The sequence below is a fragment of the Ursus arctos genome, unplaced genomic scaffold (genome assembly GCF_023065955.2).
Source record: "Ursus arctos isolate Adak ecotype North America unplaced genomic scaffold, UrsArc2.0 scaffold_2, whole genome shotgun sequence".
Taxonomy (NCBI): domain Eukaryota; kingdom Metazoa; phylum Chordata; class Mammalia; order Carnivora; family Ursidae; genus Ursus; species Ursus arctos.
In genome coordinates this window covers 15392720-15415298 of record NW_026622874.1, presented here as the reverse complement: position 1 = coordinate 15415298, position 22579 = coordinate 15392720, and the positions used below count along the sequence as shown (strand labels likewise).

The 22579-nt window shown below is 36.8% G+C and overlaps 1 protein-coding gene across 10 annotated transcripts in view; it reads right to left on the bottom strand.

The window, feature by feature from the left end:
• The window catches only part of RABGAP1L (RAB GTPase activating protein 1 like), a 722910-nt gene that overhangs the window by 265145 nt on the left and 435186 nt on the right, over positions 1-22579 (bottom strand). For all 10 annotated transcript variants that reach the window (XR_007191366.2, XM_057315476.1, XM_044387902.3 and 7 more), the window contains one exon: positions 55-129. Coding sequence is in view for 9 of the 10 variants with exons in the window: in XM_057315476.1 (XP_057171459.1) it covers positions 55-129 (75 nt within the window). In the remaining variant the exon portion in view is untranslated. The remainder of the gene's footprint in view (positions 1-54; positions 130-22579) is intronic.

Sequence of the window (22579 nt, the reverse complement as noted above, 5' to 3'; positions counted from 1 at the left end):
AAATAAAATAAACTTGGCAGCACCATGCCATTTATCACATGGAAAATTACTCACATGCAGCAGCAATACAGCAGCCAGAAAAGACTGTCCTTGACAGTACCCGATGTCTTCGTCGTAGACAGAGTAGGCCTAGAGAAAAGGTGAAGAGAAAGAAGTACTATAAACAGTCACAGATTTTAACATAATTTGACATCAGGCTGCTGCTTGATCTTGACCCTGGGCTGTCCACCACAATTTCACTGATACTTCAACTTAAATGTGTGAGTTATTAGCACAGTGGGAACCCCAAAGATGTCGTACAGTTCCTAAAGCAATTCTAAATGTCCCATTATCCCCAGGTTCATCTTTGGAATCTGGAATAAAGAAATGCTCAGGGCACCTAATTTTAAAAGCTCCATTATGGGTTGTAGTCAGGCAAATGACACCATGGGAGGCTGAAGCAAAAGGTAGAAGAGGGCAGGAAGGTTCTAGAGTTGATGTGGGAGTTCTAATGCAAAGACAAACATCCCAATTGTGCTGTTTGAATCCTGGACGTGTATCCCATCCCACGGATCCCATCTATGTGTTTGTGCTTCATTTCAGCAAGGGGCTTTCCATTTAATGTGCTGAATAAAATGCATTATGATTTTGTGAGTCTAAAAACTGTCTCTGTCCAGGGCGGTGGTTATCAAAGATTACTAGGAAGAGTTACCATAGGGAGGAGGGTTAGTGTGGTGGTAGTTTCCATATGCCAAGGTAGCCAGAGTATAGTCTGGAACTATTTAAAAAAAAAAAAAAACCTTTCTTGACACAGAGTTTGTATCCAGCGAAATGCACACATGAGTCCTTGAGTTGGGATGTGTAAGTACATAATTCCATTTACGTAACCCCATCCTTACAGAGTATCCCCATCATTCCACAGCATCCGTCATGCCTCTTTGCAGTCAACCACCTCCACTCCAGGCAACCACCAGTTTGATTTTTATCACAGTATATTATTAGCTTTGCATTTTTAAAAGAATCTTATACACATGCAATCATATAACATAAACTCTTTTGTGTCTGGCTTCTTTTACTCGGTATAACGTTTCGGAGACTCTTCCACGCTGATGCATGCCTCAGTAGGCCATTCCTTTTCACTGATGAGTAATATTCCACTGTGTAAACATACCACATTTGTTTATCCTTTCTCCTGCTGAACATTTGGGTTTTTTCATGTTTGGTTAGTATGAATAAAGCTGCTATGTATACACAAGCATTTTTTATGGATATAGGTTTTCATTCTCTTTAAGTAAACACCCAGGGGTTGAAGTTCAAGGTTTAAATGATAAGTGCATGTTTAACTTTATAACAAATTGCCAAAGTGTCTTCCAAAGTGGTTGTAACTCAAGCATTACACACACACCAGCAAACGACAAGTACTCATTGCTTCACATCCTTGTCAGTACCTGATACTGCTGGTCGTTTCCCTTTTATTAATCCCTGTGGTTTTGATCAGCATTTCCCTGAATGCTAATAATGTAGAGTGTATTATTATGTGCTTTTAGGCAATTGATACATATTCTTTGGTGACGGTCTCTTCAAGCTTTTGCTCATTTGTTTAATTAGATTGTTTGTCTTATTACTGGGAGTTCTTGATATATTCTGTTCACAAGTCCCCTGTCAGAATATGTGTTGTCAATATTTTCTCCCTGTCTGTGCCCTGCCTTTTCACCTTCTTAATGGTGTCTTTTGAAGTACTATTGTTCCCTTTTAACCCTCTTCTGCTAATGATGATATTATCACACTCTTTCCCAATGACAGAAAAATTAGATCATGGAAACACTACTTAATGAATCTGAAAGGAGCTTTTTCTTCATTATCACCAATTTCCAGAGCTCTGCCTAATTTTAAAAATTGAAAGATGCAATCCTTTTACTTATTTAATTTTCTTTGATTTATACAGTTATAGTTCTGATTGCTTAATTTCTACTTTTATCCAGACCTCATCATGGGTGTGTGCTTTAGGGGCTGGAAGAAGGGTTACAGAGAGAACAGAAAAGGAACAAAAAAGGAAGAAAGAGGCAAAAGGTTCTAATACTATCCCAATCTGAAGCATTCCTGATAGTGCTCTGTCACTACCTTTTTCATGAACAAGGAACTCTGGGATTTGTTGATGAGAGAACATGCTACATGAATGATGAATATATTTTCAAGGCTTCCCCTCCCCCACGAAAGATGTCAGTTAAGGATCCCTTAAACTGTGGATCTCCAAAAGGCAGTCATGCTTCATCAATCCTGACATCATTTTAACAAATGTTTGGTCTATATACAGAAGTGTATTTAACGTTTATTGAGAACTGTGCTGTTTATATGCTCAGCATATAAGTCCAACAGAAAATGAAGGTCCATGACACATCAGACAGAGAAGGTATGAATTCAGTGACTCCAGAAACTGTTCTCTAATTAGAGAGCTAAGGATAAAGATACAAACCAGTAATGAAATGATCTTACTTTCTACTGGTTTTACGGTTTTAAGTTAGGTTACAAGCAAAAATGACTTTTCAGAGGCTACCTCCTAAATTGATTTTATAACTCACAGTTTAAAAAACAGTGTTCTAGGGGTGCCTGGGTGGCTCAGTCAGTTAAGCATCCGACTTCTGCTCAGGTCATGATCTCCAGGTCCTGGAATCCAGTCCTACACCAGGTTCCCTGCTGAGCGGGGAATCTGCATTTCCCTCTCCCTTTCCCTCTGCCCCTCTCCCTACTCGTGCTTGCTCTCTCTCTCTCTCTCAAATAAATAAAATCTTTAATGAAAAATAAGATAAATTAAAAACGGTGTTCTAGCAAGTTCTTTCCCTTAGAGTTCTTCCAAGCACCATTTGGCCTTCTCTAACTAAGGTGAACTGAATCCTTTCCCTCTATTCAAAATCTACCCCTCTTTGCACCAAACCTCTCCCCATTCCTTACTTTAATTGCATCTCTGGCCAGATGCTTGCTCAGTCTGACTTTTAAAAACCATCTGGGTACCACTTCTATAATGGAGGAGTAACTCCTACTGTACCAACGTTCTTTCTGGCAACAAATTTAAACTATATCCGCACAAATACATACGACAGTTACCTGAAGACACTGATGAGCTAAACAAAAGCAGTCAGAAACTGGAGGGGAGAATAACACTGGGTAAAATTCCCATTCTTTATGGTTTTTGCTGAAGATCAGGCACCAATGATACCACACTGGACGGCTAAAACCTGGACATAAAACTGTTGTCTTATTGGCTCGAAGAACCAGAGAACAGATTAGGGTAACAGCTAGAAAATAAGTGTAGAAATTCTGGAAAAAAAGAGACTAACAGAAGAGAAGCCTTTATTATACTTGCTGTAAAATTACAATATTCAAGACCGTATAAAACGGATATAAAGACAGACCAAAAAAAATCAATAAATAATTAAAAGTCTAGAACTATAAGCACACTTATAAAGTCATTTGATTTCAACAAAGTTACCAAGATAATACAATGAGGAAAATAAAATTGTTTATATATATAAACATGTAAGTATATGAAAATTGTTTCAATGAATGTACTCAAAAAGTTGGATATCCATATGGGGAAAATAAATGAACCTTGATCCCTATCTCACGTAATATACAAAAATTAATTTCAGACATATCACAGTTCTAAACATAAAACTAAAACTATGAGGCTACTCAATGAAGACAGAATATCTTTTTAACTTGGTGAAGGCAGTAAAGGTTTCTTAGTCAGGACACAGAAGCACTAACTATAAAAGAATAAACTGATATAGTATACATTATCAAATTTTAAAAACCTCCAATGATGGAAGGACACTGTTAAGAAAATAAATATGTAAACCACAGCCTGGCAAACATATCTAGAAAAAGTCTTGCATCATATACATAAAGGACTCCTACAACTTAATGTCAAACAACTCAATTTTAAAAACAAAAGATTTGAAGAGACACTTCACGAAGGATTATCTATGAATGGGCAGTAAGAACATGGTCAAGTGTTCAACATCATCAGTCAATAAATTCAAATGAAATTAGGGCCACAATGAGATATTACTACATGGCCACCAGAAATTAAAATTAAAAAGACTGATACACCAAATGCTAGTATCCTTGGATTCTCAAACATTGTTGGTAGGAGTGCAAAACAGTAAAACTACTTTGTAAAATTATTTGACGGTTTTCTAGAAAACTAAACATACACCTACCCTATGACTCAGCAATTCCATATCTATGTATTCACCCAAGAGAAATGAATGCAAATATATACAAGAAAGACTGATATAGGGCTAAGACATATTTCTAGCAGCTTTATTTATAATAGCTCCAAACTGTAAGCAGCCTCAGATATCCCTTATTAGGAAAGTGTATAAACAAACAGTGGCATATTCATACAACGAAGCACTCCATACACCTGTAACACAGAAGAATCTCAGAACTATTATGCTGTGTGAACTACATCTTACATGGAAATGATTCTCCTCTATGGGTCCACTAACATAAAGTTCTACAAGTCAAAGTGATACAAGGTTAAAAAAAAAAAATCAAAACAAAGATTGCTTCTGGGGTGTTTTCTACAATAGCCAAATCATGGAAAGAGCCCAAGTGTCCATCGACTGATGAATGGATAAAGGAGAAGTGTCGCACGTGAGCACGCGCACACACACACACACACACACACACACTGGAATAGTATTCAACCATAAAAAAGAATGAAATCTTGGGATACCTGGGTGGCTCAGTCAGTTAAGTGGAACCCCTGATTTCAGCTCAGGTCATGATCTCAGGGTTCTAAGAATTGAGTCCCACACCCAGCTTAAGATTCTCTCTCCCTCTCCATCTGTCCCTCCCTCCCCTTAAAAAAAAAAATGAAATCTTGCCATTTACAATGACATGGATATAGCTACAGAGTGAGTGTATCATGCTAAGTAAAGTAAGTCAGCCAGAGAAAGACAAATACCATATGATTTCAGTCATATGTGGAATTTAAGAAACAAAACAAGCAAAGGAAAAAAGAGAGACTGAGAGACAAACCAAGAAACAGACTTTTAATTAGAGAGAACAAACTGATGGTTACCAGAGGGGAGGTGGGTGGGCATCTGTTAAATAGGTGATGGGGATTAAGGAGTGCAGTTGTTGTGACGAGCATCAGGTATTATGTGAAGTGTTGAGTCACTAAATCGTACACCTGAAACTAATACTACGCTTTCTGTTTAACTGGAACTTAAATAAAAAATTTTTTTAAATAATAATTAAAAAAACTAGAAAAACCCACAAAAAACATTGCTTCTGGGGGAAGGGTCGGGATTAACCATGAAGACATGAGGGAACTTCTATGTCTTGGATTACACAAGTACTGCATTTGTCAAAATTAATGAAATGGCACTACTAATATTTGTGTACTTCATTGAAAGTAAATTCTACCTACAAAAGAAAACTGTTAGCAAATACTGGGCTCTAGCTAATAATATACATGTTGCACCATTAGGCATAAGGTATAAAGACATACAAAGGCAATTCTGAAATGCCTTAAAATATTAAAATGGATTGATTAATTGAATAAAAGGGTAGATGGATCAATAGATAAATGACAAAGAAAATGTAACAAAATATTAATTGTAAAACCTAGGTGGGGGGCTGATGGATGTTTCCTGTACAGTTCTTTGCACTTTCTAAATATTTGAAAATTTTCGTAACTGTTTGGGGGGAAAAAAAAATCTGTGGCTGCACTCTGGCTCCGAACTATAGACTACTTTTCTGGCTGGGTTCCCAAGAGTACTTCATATTTTCATTCAGCAAGTCAATATTTACTGAGCATCTATTATGTACAAAGCTTATGAGATAAGAAAAGTGAGGTTTAGGGAAGGTAATTAACTTGGGCAAGGACACAAAGCTAGAGCTAGGATTTGAACTCAAATCTGTTTAAATACAAGTTTACCCTTTAAATAGAGAGGTACCCTTAATACCTGTATTATATTACTGCTATAGACTGTGTTCCTCCTAAAATTCATATGTTGAAACCTAATCCAAAATATGATGGTATTGGGACATGTGGCCATCAGGGAGTGATTAGGTCAGGAGGATAGAGCTCTCATGAATGGGATTAGCGTCCTTATAAAAGAGATCCCAGATGAAAGACCTTAATGTGAGACAGGAAACCATCAAAATCCTAGAGGAGAACACAGGCAGAAACCTCTTTGACCTTGGCCACAGCAACTTCTTGCTAGACATGTCACCACAGGTAAGGGAAACAAAAGCAACAATGAACTATTTAGACTTCATCAAGATAAAAAGCTTCTGTACAGCAAAGGAAACAATCAACAAAACTAAAAGGCAGCCTATGGAATGAGAGAAGATATTTGCAAATGACACATCTGATAAAGGGTTAGTATCCAAAAATCTACAAACAACTTCTCAAACACAACACCCAAAAAACAAATAACTGAATACAGACTTTTCTGAAGAAGACTTCCAGACGGCTAACAGACACATGGAAAGATACTCAACATCACTAATCAGGGAAATGCAAATCAAAACTGTGATGAGATACCACCTCACACCTGTCAGAATGGCTAACATTAACAACACAAGAAACAACAGGTGTTGGCAAAGATGCAGAGAAAAGGGAACCCTCTTGCACCATTGGTGGGAATGCAAATTGGTGCAGCCGATCTGGAGAACAGTATGGAGGTTCCTCAAAAGGTTAAAAATAGAACTACTCTACAATCAAGCAATTGCACTACTAGGTATTTACCTAAAGGATACAAACATACAGATTTGAAGGGATACATGCACCCCAATTTTTAAAGCAGCATTATCAACAATAGCCAAACTATGGAGAGAGCCCTAATGGCCATTGACTGATGAATGGATAAAGAAGATGTGCTATATATACACACAATGGAATATTACTCAGCAATCAAAAAAAAATGAAATCTTGTCATTTGCAATGACATGGATGGAGCCAGAGTATATTGTGCTAAGTGAAATTAAGTCAGTCAGAGAAAGACAAATACCACAAGGTTTCATTCATATGTGGAATTTATGAGAGAAAAGAGATAAACATATGGGAAGGGGGAAAAAATAAGGGGTAGAGAGAAGCAAGCCATAAAAGACTCTTAATGACAGAGAACAAATTGAGGGTTGATGCAGGGAGGAGGATGGGGAATGGGCTAGGTGGGTGAAGTATTAAGGAGGGCACTTGTTATGATGAGCACTGGTGTTGTATGTAAGTGATGAATCACTGAATTCTACTCCAGAAACCAATACTGCACTGTATGCTAACTACTTAAAATTTAAATTAAAAAAAGAGAGAGAGAGAGAGAGAGATCTCAGAGTGTTCCCTTGCCTCTTCTGCCACATGAGGACACAGCAAGAAGACGGCCATCTATGAACCAGGAAGCAAGCCCACACCACACACTGAATCTGCCAGCACCTTGACCCTGAACTTCTCAGCCTCAAGAACTATGAGAAAAAAATTGTTTAAGCTACCCAGTAAATGCTGTTTTTGTTATAGCAGCCTGAAGAGACCAAGACAATCACTTAGACTCACTCTGCGCAGAACTGGACACTCATGTATTTGTGTCCACAGAAGATGGGAGGGACTATCTTCTGATTTGCCATGGGGCTCTATTGAGATAGGGAATAAGACTCCATAGCCACAAGACAATTGACAATTCTTAATAATAATGCTTAATCTTTTTCAATCCATGACTTCTGGGTTTAGGGAAGGGGAACTTTTAATTTCTTTATTTGATATATTTATTAACATGCTAACTACAGGCTAAAACTTAGACATAAAAAAAGACATCTGTAAGGCTTAATCTAGTTGCTGCTAACAGTTATATATAAATGTAAGTTCTTCTTTATCAAATAAATATGGGAAACACCTGATTTTCTTAAGCGAGTAACTATTATCCATTGATGAGATGTTAACTTTGAAAATAATTTTCCACGGGGTTGTAAGACTTTCTTTACCAACTCAAAACAGACACAATAGCCACTACTGCTCTTGAATTCCTTAAAGTCATTAGGAAACATTTCTAGTCTTACAGATATATTATGTCTAACGATTGATCTACAATCCTTTCTCCCAAAACACACAAACCTTTACTAGGTTGATGCAGGAAACACAGAATAATATTTCTATTTTGTCCCAGGAATGGACAATATACAGTACTATTTAATCAGACAAGCACACTTATAGGTAAAGAGGAAGGAAGCTCAGATTCACAGGAAAAACGAAAGGGAAATTAGAAGCTGTTCTCTAAGAAGACAGAGGCTGCTAGGTGGGCATGCAAGAAAGGATCAAACTTCTAAAACAGATCCCCATTAGGTCTTGCCACTGCTAAAGCAGCTGATATATTTGCTGACTTACTGGCTACTGACAGACAAGCTGTTTCATCTATTACCTACAATGAGCTTCTGCCAACATGAGATCAAAACAAACAAATCAGCCCTTGGATTGTTCTTGGCACCAACGCCCCTTAAATGAGTGTGTCCGGGAAATAATCAAGTATAAAATATGTGGAAATAAATTTATTTACAAACTAAAAAGAGATCTGTTCTCATGCAATCTAAGAGACAAAAAGAGATACCAAGGAAAGACTACTTTTAAGTAATGCCACAATAAGCTAAATAAAAAAAGAGCAGAGAGTGACAAGAAATCTAAGACACCTGGCTGTCGAAAAGAAATTAGGGTAACATTAAAAGCAAAGACTATTCAATATAGTACTTAAGAATACAAGTGACTTTTCAAAGAATCATTTAGCATTAATTTCTCTGTTAAAAAGCCACTGACATTTATTTATTAATAATTGATACCCACTGTTCCAGGTATTTATAAATATTAATTTATATATAAAATATATATATTACAACAACTTTCTGAGGTAAATATTATTAATATATCCATTTTATAGAAGAAAAAAACAAGGCACGAAGAAGTTAAATAATTTGTTCAAGGTCACCCAATTATTAAGCTGCAGGCCAGAATTCAAACTCAGGCAGTCTAGCTCTAGAGCTCAAGGTCTTAGCTACTATTACTATACAGACTCTGGATATTAATGACTGTTGACATATGTGGCAGAGTCCGGGTGAGCAATCATAAACTTAATGATAAAACATAATTTTTTCTTTTTGTGATGTATTGAATTCATACTCCTAAACTAATCGGAAAGATGGCTTTATGTAAAGAACGCAGAAGAATGATAAATGCAAAATTTAGGAGAGTGGCTGACTCTGGTGGAGGAAGACTGAATCTGAGAACGGCACCTGTAAATATTCAAAGATATTGGTAATATTATATTTCCTAAGTTGTTGGAACAAGGATGTTACTTCTATTATTGATTTTTAAAAATCATAAATACAAATTATGTTTTCTCATTTCAATGTATTTTTCATAATTTAAAAAATTTAACTGAAAATTTTAAAAAATTACTTATTAGTAATTTCCCACTCAATGGTTTGTGATAAGGTTTCAATTTGGGTCACTAGAATATAGATATTTGAAAGACACAGATCAAGGCTTCACTGGAGTTTAACACAGGTGATTAAAATAGGGAAGTAGATAACCAATGAAAACTGCTCTTTGAGAAAACTGTACATATGTACCGTGGATTCTCATTCCTTACAGTGGTTATGCTCTATAAGGTTGCTGTGAACACTGAATTAGCAGATACTGAATCGCTGCCCCAAGAGGATAGGGAGAAGTAGGCTTCTGGGAGCCCCTGGTCACAACATTTCGGGCAATCGTTCAACTATAACCTTGTTTTATGTGTGCTTCTATTTAAAGGCACCTTATTTAATATTTATTGTTCATTAATTAATATTGAAGTCATGGACAACATCACTACAACAAAATAAAGTTTATCTAACACATTTTTTCTGTAAGGCACATCACATGAGGCACATCACAGCCATCTTGTGCTTAGCAACACTAGATATTCAGCATTATGCTTGGTGGCCATTTTAAACAGCAAAATCACCAATACCAAAATCACAAAAAGTATAAAAATGTGGCACTAACTAACTGCAAAAAAGAACATTTGTTTATAGAATGAGAGTTGAGACAAGAAGGCAGAGCATTACCTGGTTTCATCTGAACTTGGAATGTATATATCAGGCGACTCAAATTTTTCCACACAGTGGACAGGCACATCAGCCAATGATCACAAAAACACCAAGAGTATTGATTTTGGGGCAAAAAAATCTTATCAAGTAGGCATATTTGCAAATACGGAATCATGAATAATGGAGATCTACTGTGTGTGTGTGTGTGTGTGTGTGTGTGTGTGTGTGTGTATGTGTACGCGCATATGTGTTCATACCCTCTTGGATAAACATCTATTATCTAACTATATGTACCTATTTTTTTTTATTTGAGAGAGTGAGAGGTAGGGGGAGGAGCAGAGGGAGAAGGAAAGAGAATCTCAAGTAGACTCCCCAGTGAGCACAGTGCCCAACATGGGCCTCAAACTTACAACCCTGAGATCATGACCTGAGCCAAAATCAAGATTCAGACACTTCACAGACTGAGCCACCCAGGCATCCCTATCTATATATTTTCTTAGAGATATATAAATATGTCTTTGAGATATATATATATGTCTATACATATCCAGAATTAAGTTGAAATCATTTATTTCTGAATTAGCCTACAGAAAGCAAATAAATACAAAGTGTTTTTAATTAATAAAATCAAAATTGTTTGATTAGAATAATGAATTATTAGTTTTAAGAAGGGCCACAAACATTAGATATATCGAGTAAATGAAAAAGTAATGTAGATGTAGTCCCCACCCCAATTCTAAACTGATACTCTAAAAAAGTTTCAGCACCAAATATTCTCTTCCTCCAAGCCTTTAGAATTATTATGAATGACACCTCTTCCTATTCCTTTAGAATTCAATAGTGATAGGCCACACTGATCAACAGTTCATTTACCAGTATTTTCTTTGACACTTGGCATATGTTGTCCCATAAAAGCAATATGGTTATGAAGCGCTCAGATCAGCCTCCGAACTATAAAATTGGCCCCTAGCCATAGGGCCGAGGACAGCAACTTGTTAATAGTAAAGTACTCTAAAATCATTGTTAAAAAATTTACTGAAAAGTTTTCTAATAGTGGATCTCAACGCCAAATATTTCAAATTCCACCTCCGCCTCTCTTACCACAATTAGTTAACATCCCTAAGTTTCAAACACTTTGAGGCAACAGATATTTATTGAGTCTTTGTGAAAGACTGGTCTAAGCCAGTGAACAAAATGGATAAAAAATCTACTCTCATAAAGCTTATCTTTTAGTGGGAAAAGACAGTAAGTAAGCAAGCAAGTTTGAAGACAATAAATGCAATGGCAAAAAGTAACACAGGGGAAAGGTCTAAGAAGTGCTGGACCCAGAGGAGATTGCAAATTTAAGAGGGTAGTTAGGGCAGGCAGTACTGAGAGAGTAACACTGGAGCAAAGACTCAAGAGAGGCAGAAGAGCAAGCCATGGAGATCTCTGCGAGAAGTGTCCCAAGCAGAGGGAATAGTGCAAGTGCTCTGATGAGGGAGGGGGCAAGATGGGCATGTGTATGACTGGGACAGAATTCACGATGGAGAGAATAGTAATACATGAAGTTTACTGCCTTATAACCTATTATAAGGACTTAGGCTTTTTCAGTGAATGAAACAGAAAGACTAGGTAGATAATTGTAGCTTAGACAAGGGTGGCTGCAGTGAAAGTAATGAGCAATGGTCAGATTCTGGATGTATTTTGAGAGTACAGTCAATAAGATTTCCTAACGGATTAGAAGTGTGGAACTGTGAAAGGTGGTCCTGCATAGCTTGTTGACCTTTGCATGGTTGCCAAAGAGTATGCTGCAGTCCTGGAACATTTTCTCACACGGAGGTGAGGAGCCCTTACAGTCTGTGCTGAGCTTACCACGTTGTTTGGGAATATCTTCCCTGGTTCCAGGCTCAATGTGTACTTCTTTGTAAGCGCATATGTCATATGGCACCTGGCCAGCCCCACTGGTATCCATATTCCCTGAGACAAGAGAACAGAATCCTTCCTCTACAGTATAAGAGAGGTGCATGCAGACCATCTCCCTGCGACAGTCATCTTAGGGGACTGATGCTCACTGCTGAAGCTGATCTTGCTCTGTCTTTTTTTCTATCAGAGTAAAACACTGTTCCATCCAGTGCCAGTCTGAGCTGCGTCCTTCTTAGGAATCCCAACATTTGCACACTATGCAGTGGGCTGACATCCCAGGACCACTGCTCCTAGTGATAGCTAACACTTTCTCAACTTCTAGTGCAAGAGAAAGAAAGGAGAGTCAAAAATGATTCAAGGTTTCTAGCCTGCGCAACTGGAAGAACGGAGTTACTATTAACTGAGATGACGGTATTTCATGATTTGGAATATGTTTGTTTTTTGACAAGATCATTTTTAATGCAGTAATACAGGTGAGATCCTGACTGAAATGAGTTTAGGAAATAGTTGGAGGAGAGGAATTAGTTACAGCAAGTATAGACAAATCTTTTGAGGACCTCTGTGATCAAGGAGAGCAGGATTCTATCTGGAACACAAAGGTAGTAACAGAAACCACCACATAAACTTACTTGAGGATTAAACACAGTGCCTGTGCACACAGTGAGGTGCTAAACGATAGTATCAATCACAGGCCGATGTCAAGGAGACTACAATGTCCTTCTTCCAAATATCCCATTTGAGCCATCATCAGGATGAGTATGGAGCTGTCTGAATGAGGTCTCACTCACCGCTAAAATGCTTATGGATTCTTGAGTTCTTTGACTTCTTAAGAATGACTGGGTTTCCATACATGCCCCCCAAAAAACTCCCCCGCTAATTTGTTTAGAGATATAACTTAGACCTTTTTTTTCACTCTTTGAAGGCCAGATATTCCAATGTAAGTCTAACACATCTTTACAAACCCTGACAAGTATAACTCAAAATGGACAGAAAGGATAATAAAATTCATCATTAAAAAGTAATTAAACTTCCCACTCCCTTCCTGAAGCCATCAGGCAGAGTAAGATAAACGTGACACAGAGGGGTGGTCTGGCATGGGGTATCATACCCTAACCAGGATGATGAGGCCATGCCTGTGGGGAAGTGGATGACCAAGAATGAGGTAGGTATCAGTGGAGTGACACACATGAGATGTTAGAGCCTGACCACTGTAAGTAGGCCATTTGTGCAAGAGAGTAGAGGCAACAGCAATAGGAAACTGGTTACTTACAGGGATATTGATCAAATGAATAAATACATCAAAAATAATGGGAGCTAAGTTTTTCATTGTCAGAGAAGTGAGTTAACAAATGCAGGGAAAAGAACAATAAAACTTGCTGATGTTTAATTAAAATTGAGAGGATTCCTATAAATCCATGCTTTTCAACATATATAAAAAGATATAAAAACAAATATGGGCAGTGACATCAGCAAGAAAAGCAGAGTACGGATCTCCAAAAATGTGCTCCTCCATAACAGCAGAAAAAATAAAAAAAATTGTTACAATCAGCTTTTTCAGTACTCTGGGAATTGACCTAAGGTTTGCAGCAGTCCGAGGAACATTTATTACAGGAAAACAACTGAATATCTGTAAAAACAGGGAACTTCGTGGCATTTTTAACTTCCCATAGTTCTATTCCTTTCTCTGCATCTCCATGATGACCTTGAAAACTAATACTGTGCATCTGCAGCGAAAACAAGCAGGCTAGCAACCATCAGAAGGAGCAAAACGGGCTACATCTCCTACAAAGAATCATCTGCAGAGAAGTACCATTATCTGACCTGTATGGTGGATCCCCAAAGACCACGTGCAAGGCTCACTCAGTATGAAAAGCTTTTTCCCCAGGGCATTTGTCAAAAACAATTCAAGTGATTAAACAATTAAACAATTTTATGACTGCCTTGAGATGGTAGATAAAAGTTGAAGCTGACAGCAGACTCACCAAAAGGTTTAAAAGGAAAAACTAAAGAATGAGATACCCATAAGGGCTTTGAAAAACTGAGACGTATTTCTGAGAATCTAGAGGGCCATGCCCCTGTGTAAGGTTGTACAGATGCCCAAAGCTTTGGGTAAGCTCAGAAAAGGCGTAAGTAGGCTCTAAGCTCTCATCTCTGGCTAACACTGAGGCTCTGCATCAGCAGGGAGTGAAGGAACCATAGAGTTGTGAGCTGGTTGGGTGAGTAATGAAAGTGTGCCCAAACACATATACACAGCCCCTTGACAAACAGTGGGAAAGTTACTAGTTCTAGGGAATTTAAGCAAATCTCTGTCCAGTCATCAGCTAACCACCAAGTGGAGACTTCAGTGACCACATATGACAATACAGACTTTATATAATTAGTTCACAAAAGTTACCAACCAAACTACTACAATAAAAACAACAAAACCTGGCAAATCCACAGAAACAGAAAGTGGATTAATGATTGCCACGGGATGAGAATAGGGATGCTGCAAAGTGACTTCTAATGGATATAGGGTTTCTTTTTTAGAGTGGTAGAATGTTCTAGAATTAAATAGTGATGATGGTTGCATAGCTTCATGAATATATTAAAAACCACTAAAAGTATACTTATTTAAAGGGATGCATTTTATGGTATGTGAATTATATCTCATTAAAAAATATGAAAGGGGCACCTGAGTGGCTCAGTTGGTTAAGCATCCAACTCTTCTTTTTTTTTAAGATTTTATTTATTTATTTGACAGAGATAGAGACAGCCAGCAAGAGAGGGAACACAAGCAGGAGGAGTGGGAGAGGAAGAAGCAGGCTTATAGCAGAGGAGCCTGATGTGGGGCTCGATCCCATAACGCCGGGATCACGCCCAGAGCCGAAGGCAGACGCTTAACGACTGCGGCACCCAGGCACCCCAGCATCTAACTCTTGATTTTGGCTCAGGTTCTGATCTCAGGATTGTTAGTTAGAGGCCCACGTTGGGCTCCGCGGGGAGTCTACTGGAGATTCTCTCTCTCCCTCTGCCCCTCCCCTGCTCACATGCTCACTTTCTAAAATAAATAAATAAATATTTTAAAAACTTTAAAAATATGGAAGAAAATGTATGTTTGTATGCATACATGCATATATGTATCTGTACATTTGTTCATATGTTATATATATTCCTTAGCTCTCTCCACTGAGATTATTTGGAGTAATGACATCCTTTTAGCAATGAATACACCTAGCATACAGATATTGATTTTCTATCATTTTTAACTAAAGAAAGCAAGGCTCCTTAGAGAAATAGCTAATTCTAGTTTGGGGGCAAAGAAATAAGCCTGGAACCTCTTTTTGAGCCAGAAAAGAAAGGCAGTGCTCAGAAAATGACAGGGTATGCTGAATGAATGATCGAATATGACCCAATGAAGGGTCAGCTTGAAGGTCTCCCACTGTCCCAACTGAGAACAATCTGAGCACCAAAAGAAATAATTATAGTAAGAGAGAAATTAAACTGAATAAAATGAGAATTCATGAGTCCCTTTGAATATGATAATACATACATATATATACATAAATGCAAAGTCTGATGACAAAGGCATATACATTTTTTAAAGATTTTATTTATTTATATGAGAGAGAGAGAGAGAGAGAGAGCGCACGCATGAACAGGGGGAGGGACAGACAGAGAGGGAGAAGCAGAATCCCCACTGAGCAGTGAGCCTGACCCGGGGCTTGATCCCAGGGTCCTGGTATTATGACCTGAGATGAAGGCAGATGCTTAACCGACTGAGCCACCCAGGTGCCCCAAAGAAGGTATAGTTTTTAGTTACAAATTATCTCACACAAAATACTTCTTAATTACAAAGGGGAAGAGAGGGGCGCCTGGGTGGCACAGCAGTTAAGCGTCTGCCTTCGGCTCAGGGCGTGATCCCGGCGTTATGGGATCGAGCCCCACATCAGGCTCCTCCGCTATGAGCCTGCTTCTTCCTCTCCCACTCCCCCTGCTTGTGTTCCCTCTCTCGCTGGCTGTCTCTATCTCTGTCAAATAAATAAATAAAATCTTTAAAAAAAAAAAAAAAGAAAGAAAGAAACAAAGGGGAAGAGAAACTTCACAGTGGAGAAATCTGGTAAACAACACCTTATTTATGTGATCAAAGTGATCATTGTCAACAATGGGAAAAATTAAAGCTGTGCGCTACATGAGAGGAAGAGATAAGAAGATATCATTCCTTTTGTGCTACTCCAGCAAAAAATGTATAACCCGAATCCAAACATAAGGAAACATCAGACAAACCCCAATTGAGGGACATTCCAAAAAATGACTGGGCTGTCATCTTCGAAAGTACCAAGGTCAAGAAAGTGAAGGGAGGAGTGAGAAACTATTTCAGATAAAAGGAAATCAAGGAAACATGTCAACTAAATGAAATGTGTGATTTTTGAGCTAGGTCCTTTTTCTATAAAGGACATTATGTGGACAACCAGTGAAACCTGAATGAAGGCTAAGGCTTGGGCAGTAGCAATACATCAATGTTACTTTTTGATTTGGGTGTTTTATTACAGTTATGCAAGGGAATATTCTTTCTTGTTAGAAAACACCCTAAAGAATCTGGGGGTGATGCAGCATCATGTTGGCAAATCACTCTCAAACAGTATAGGAGAACAAAATTATGTACTTGCAACTTTCCTGTAAGTTTGATGTTCTCCTTTAAAAAATACATGGAAATATGGAAATATACATACATATATAAATAAACTTGACAGAATAATCTTGTCTGTTGATTCTTTTTTTTTTTTTTAAGATTTTATTTATTTATTTAACAGAGAGAGAGAGACAGCCAGAGAGAGAGGGAACACAGGCAGGGGGAGTGGGAGAGGAAAAAGCAGACTCTCAGCAGAGGAACCTGATGTGGGGCTCGATCAGAGGACTCTGGGATCACGCCCTGAGCCGAAGGCAGATGCTTAATGACTGAGCTACCCAGGCGCCCCTGTCTGTTGATTCTAATAATAAAAAATTGGGACTTAAAAAAAGGTTATTAAGTTTGTCCTATATGCTGGCAAAAAGTATTAACATAAGCTCTAAAAATAGATTCCCTGATATGAAATAATCTAAACTCTGTTGACTATAAACGTAGAAAGCTAGATGTACTCACAAATATTCACTCACAAAGCAATTTTCTTATCTAACATAGCTGGCAAAATTCCCGGATGTAAGTTTCCTTTTATATAACACTTGAGAAAAAAGGCCCTTGGCAACAATTTAAAAGTGAACTGATATACTCATTGTTTTAAAAAAAGGAAATATAAAATAACTAGACTATCATATCCTTAAAAAAATTAATGTCCCTATCATAAGTAAACTACTGTGTGATTATAGGAAATTACCCAGAGTGTTTAGCTTACATCCTTGGAGTTGTGATTTTTTTTTTTTAATGGTACATAAAGGACATCAAGAAGGAACTCTACAAAATGAAGAAAAGCAACATCCTTGTTCTTTAAACAGCTTAGGTCGAATAATTTTTATAAATACAATTATTTTCTAGAAGAAAAATTATAGAAATAGCTCCTTTAGAGTTTATATATATTACATTTTCACCTAAAATATCTGTAAACAATGCACCTCTCAGATCTCCAACCACAGAAAACATAATTGACCAAAGGTCCCAACTGCTAAGTTCTGAAATCCATCTCTACATTTTTTTTAAAGATTTTATTTATTTATTTGACAGAGAGAGAGACAGCCAGTGAGAAAGGGAACACAAGCAGGGGGAGTGGGAGAGGAAGAAGCAGGCTCACAGCAGAGGAGCCCGATGCGGGGCTCGATCCCAGCGCCTTAGGATCACGCCCTGAGCTGAAGGCAGATGCTTAATGACTGAGCCACCCAGGCGCCCCATGAAATCCATCTCTACATTTGCACCAAGGTCACACTTCCAATGGGGATACTCTAAGCCAAGGACTGAGCACAACAAAATATTAAGGCAGGCCAGCTTCTGAGAGAAGTGGAACCTCACAGACAACTTTGGCCAATGACTCCCATTAGCCTTGCCAAACTTTCCTTAGAAGTGCACTACAGTCTAAGACACTTCTACCTAATCTTCCTTCCTCTCATTCTCTTGAGGTCAGACTAACATTGTAGTCCAATGGCTCCCCCAGCTGCTTCTCCATTTTCTCTTATAGGCATCTCCCCTAATAGATTGTTTACACATTTAAAGCTGTTTTGGTGATAGGCTTCTTAGAGGACCTGGAATAACACAGTTTCATCAAGTCAACACAGTAATTATATTACATCATGTAGCCAGTACTGCACTCTGCTCTCTAAAACAAAGAGAAAGAAAACGTCAAAGAGCGCCTTTCCCTTCAAAGACTGAACAAACTAGAAGAAAAGACTTCAGTGAAATTAATCAGATAATGTTCAAACATAATCCATAATATAATCATCTAAACTTTATAGAGTATTTTTAATCTATAAATCACTGTGGGTAGAAGTGGGCAGAACAAGCTTCACAAGGGAAGTGGGCTAGTAAGATTTGGACAGATGGGAAGGAGGAGGAAAGCAATTCAGATTCACACCCTTCCTTGGTCTTTAAAAGATGCAGGAAAAGGTCTGGTTAAGGAGGAGGTTTCAAAGTTGTAAAGATACTGCCAACTGGATAACAATTAGTAAACAGGAAATAAGTACCCATAATCCTATAACTAATCCATTCAGGAATAACTGCGTGTTTATTGTATGGGATATTTAAGGCATTTGAATCTACTACAGAAATAGATCTCTATTTTGAGAAAAATCATAAATTCAGGACACCATCAGTAGCATTTTATTTGAAGGCTCCTTGTGTTATGTCTTCACAGGTTAGTTTTGTTTTTCCTTTTCTATTTTAAAAAGTAATCTTACTTTTCTTCTTTTCTCAAAGGGTAGTGTTGTTTTTGAAAAAGAGTGGCTATAATCAAACCCTTAGGACACACATCAATCCATGTATTCTAATTTTATACATTTTTATCATCCTCATAATCCCACCCTTTCTCTTCTTTATTCTAGTAATGGTGTGATGGCTTCAATTAGCCTTTCAGTTGAAAGACTACAGGCTCCACAGAAACTACAAAGCTATTTCAAAAAGCTCTATGAGACAAGCACATAAAGATATTTTAAAAATCTCTTCAGACACTTTCAAGAGCATTACAAATCACTCGTTCTCCTTCCAGGACTCCAGCTTCACAAACCTGACCTTTTCATTGTTACAGTTTCAGAAGAAAATTCGTATTTAAAATAACATCATACCTTCTCAGTTGAGCTCTGACTCATAGAAAGTCTATCCTATTAATATGTATATTAAAAAGGACAAAAAAATAAAAAAGAAAATCTCAAAATAGTCCCTCATGTATGATTTAGTGATACTAACAAATATAAAAAATATTTTTGAAATGTTATAAGCAAAAGCTTAGCATGAAGTTAATCTCTGAATACACACACACACACACACACACACACACTCCGAAGTTTTTCAACTTTAAGTTGCTAAGATTTCTTTTATATGTGTATGTATATGTATGAGCATGCATTTGCTGTTCTGAATGGCTATAAACATAACTGTCCTTGGCAATGAAGCAGAATTAGACAATTTGCCTAAAGCAAAAAATGGAAAATGAGTGATTTAAGGGCAGGGAAACTAAATGAAACTCTTGCTCTGAGAGATTAAGATTTATCAGTATGCTAATCTAGTATTCTCTTTACCCCACTGCAAATAATAGGATCAGGGAAAATCTCCCCTCTCCTCCAGAAAATCTGAAACTATTAATCAACAACTTGTCTAACAAAAAGTTTGAAGGAAACATGAAAATTTGATCTCTCATATTTCCTCACAAGAGCAAAATAATATTTCATTGAAAGGGAATTTTAGAAAAAGTGAATATTATGCAAGAATAATTATTATGCAAGAATATTATGCAAGAATATTAAAAATAACTAAGCAGAGATTTTAGTGGTATACAGAAAGTAAGGTGTAGAGCCTACCAAAGAGGGAGATCTCTAATAAATAACTCAGGCTTTTAGCTGACATGTGGGAAGGGCCTCACCCATGAAGCAAAAAACAGTCAACACTGGGCCAAAGGGATTCACTATATATATATATATATATTTTCCTACTAGAAAAACACTAAATCTCCTCTGGAATAAAATCATTCCAAGTCCTTATAAAATTTTTCATACACAAGATCCAGATTTCCATTAAAAATGATCAATCATGAAAGAAAATATGAGAAAATAAAAGTCAAGAGACAATAGGAATATATGAACAGGTGAAGAGATATTAGACTTTATCAGACTTGGACTTTAAAATAAAATATCTATGATTAATCTATTCAAGAAAATAGGAAAAAATTTCACAAAGGAATTGGAATTTATTTTTAAGAAGGATCAAATAAAAATTCTGGAACTGAAAAATAAAACAACCAAAATTAAGATGGTAATAGATTGGTGAGAGGATTAGTAAAAAATATCCAGATGAAGACACAAAAGAAGGATGGGAACATATAGAATAGAATAATAGACAGAAGTGGGGCGCTTGGGTGGCACAGCAGTTAAGCATCTGCCTTCGGCTCAGGGCATGATCCCGGCGTTATGGGATCAAGTCCCACATCAGGCTCCTCCGCTATGAGCCTGCTTCTTCCTCTCCCACTCCCCCTGCTTGTGTTCCCTCTCTCGCTGGCTGTCTCTATCTCTGTCAAATAAATAAATAAAATCTTAAAAAAAAAAGAATAATAGACAGAAGTGACACAGTAAAATATGAATACTTGGAAGTCCAGAATAAAGGAGCAAGGCAAAATAGTATTTGGAGAGACACTGGCTGAGCATTTTCTAAAAGTGACAAACTATGTCAAGCTACAGATTCAATAACAAACTCCAAGCAGTACATATATAAAGAACTAGGGCACCTTATAGAAGAACCGTTGAAACACTAAAAATAAATTTAAAAACTTTAAAAGCAGAGAAAAAAAGGCATTACATTTAAAGAAACCATAAGACTGACAGTCATCTTTCAACAGAAATGATGGAAGCCTGAAGACAATAGAATAAAATCTTTAAAATGCTAGCAAAACCCCCGCCAATCTAGAACTTCATAACAAATGAAAATCTTTCCAAAATAAAGACAAAATGACAAGACCCTCAGACAAATAAAAAAATGAAATAATTTTCACTAGCAGATTTTTACTAAAGAATATTAAAAATGTCTTCAAGAAGAAGGAAAACAAACCCAGATGGAAACAGGCAATGCAGGAGAAACCAGGTAAGTCTAAAAGAATATGGATGGTTAAAAGCACAAAAAATAATACCCTATGTGTGGAGGGGGTGCTATTGATATATGTACAGAATTAATAACTGACAATAGGACATTGAACAAAAAAGTAATATATGGAATTAAAGAAATATAAGGTTCTTGAATTATATAGAAATGGTCAAAGTACTCACCCAAGGTGGATTCTAATAAGCTAAGAACGTCTGTTGTGACTGCTAAAAGTATACAAACTATACAGTAGTTACAGAGTATAAAGTGGAAAACGAGGGAAAAACAAACAGATGAGACACACAGAAAAAAATAGTGAGACATTAACTTTAAAATTAAATATGTTAAGAAGTTTATTAAAAATATACTCAATACCCCAATTAAAAAATTGTAGAGCTAGTTAAAATAACAAAGCTCAATTGTAAAATGGTTAAAGGAGAGACCCCTTAAATATAAGAGCTCAACTGAAAGTAAAAGGATATTAAAAATTATACAACACAAAATAAAGTTAATTTGGTCATACTTATATCAAAATACAAAGTACATATCAGCAATAAGAAAGACATTGTAGTAAGGTTACATTGTAATAAGGTTATTCAATCTGAAGCCATAACAACACTAAATTTGTAAGCACTTAATAACATAGCCTCAAAATACATAAAGCAAATACATAAAGCAAAATACATAAAGCAAAACTTGAGAGAACTAAAGGGAATAACAGACAAGGCCAAATTCATTGTTGGGAATGCTAGCACAATTTCATCAGTAACTGACAGAACAGGAGGAAAAAAGCTATAAAGAAGATTAGAAAAGTATGATTACTGAGTTATCTAACAATATCAAATTAAAACATACTTAGATCAGAAAGCAAGTCAAAAAATCTCAGAAGTGTTGAAATCATAGAGAGCATGTTCTTTGACCATACTAAAATTAAGACAGAAATCAATACCAAAAAATAACTAAAAATCATCAAATGTAATGGATTAAAGATACCACCATAGATATTAAAAAAAAATTTAAACTAACTAGTAATAAAATATGGCATCAAAATTGGTGGGGTTACAATGGAATAGTACCTAGGAATAAAAAAGAATGTACTACCAAAACACTCAACTACACGGATGTATCTCAGAAGCATTACGCTGCATGAGAGAAGCGGAAGCATACATTATATGATCTATTTATATTAAATTATAGAAAAATGGAAACTGTAATGGCAGAAAGAAGATAAATGGTTGCCTGAGGTCAGGCATAGATGGGATTTACTGTGAAGGGGCATTAGGGAACTTTTTGCGGTGATATAAGTATTTGATATCCTTTTTTTAACACACGGAACTTAACTGGAAAGAAAATCTATTTGATTTA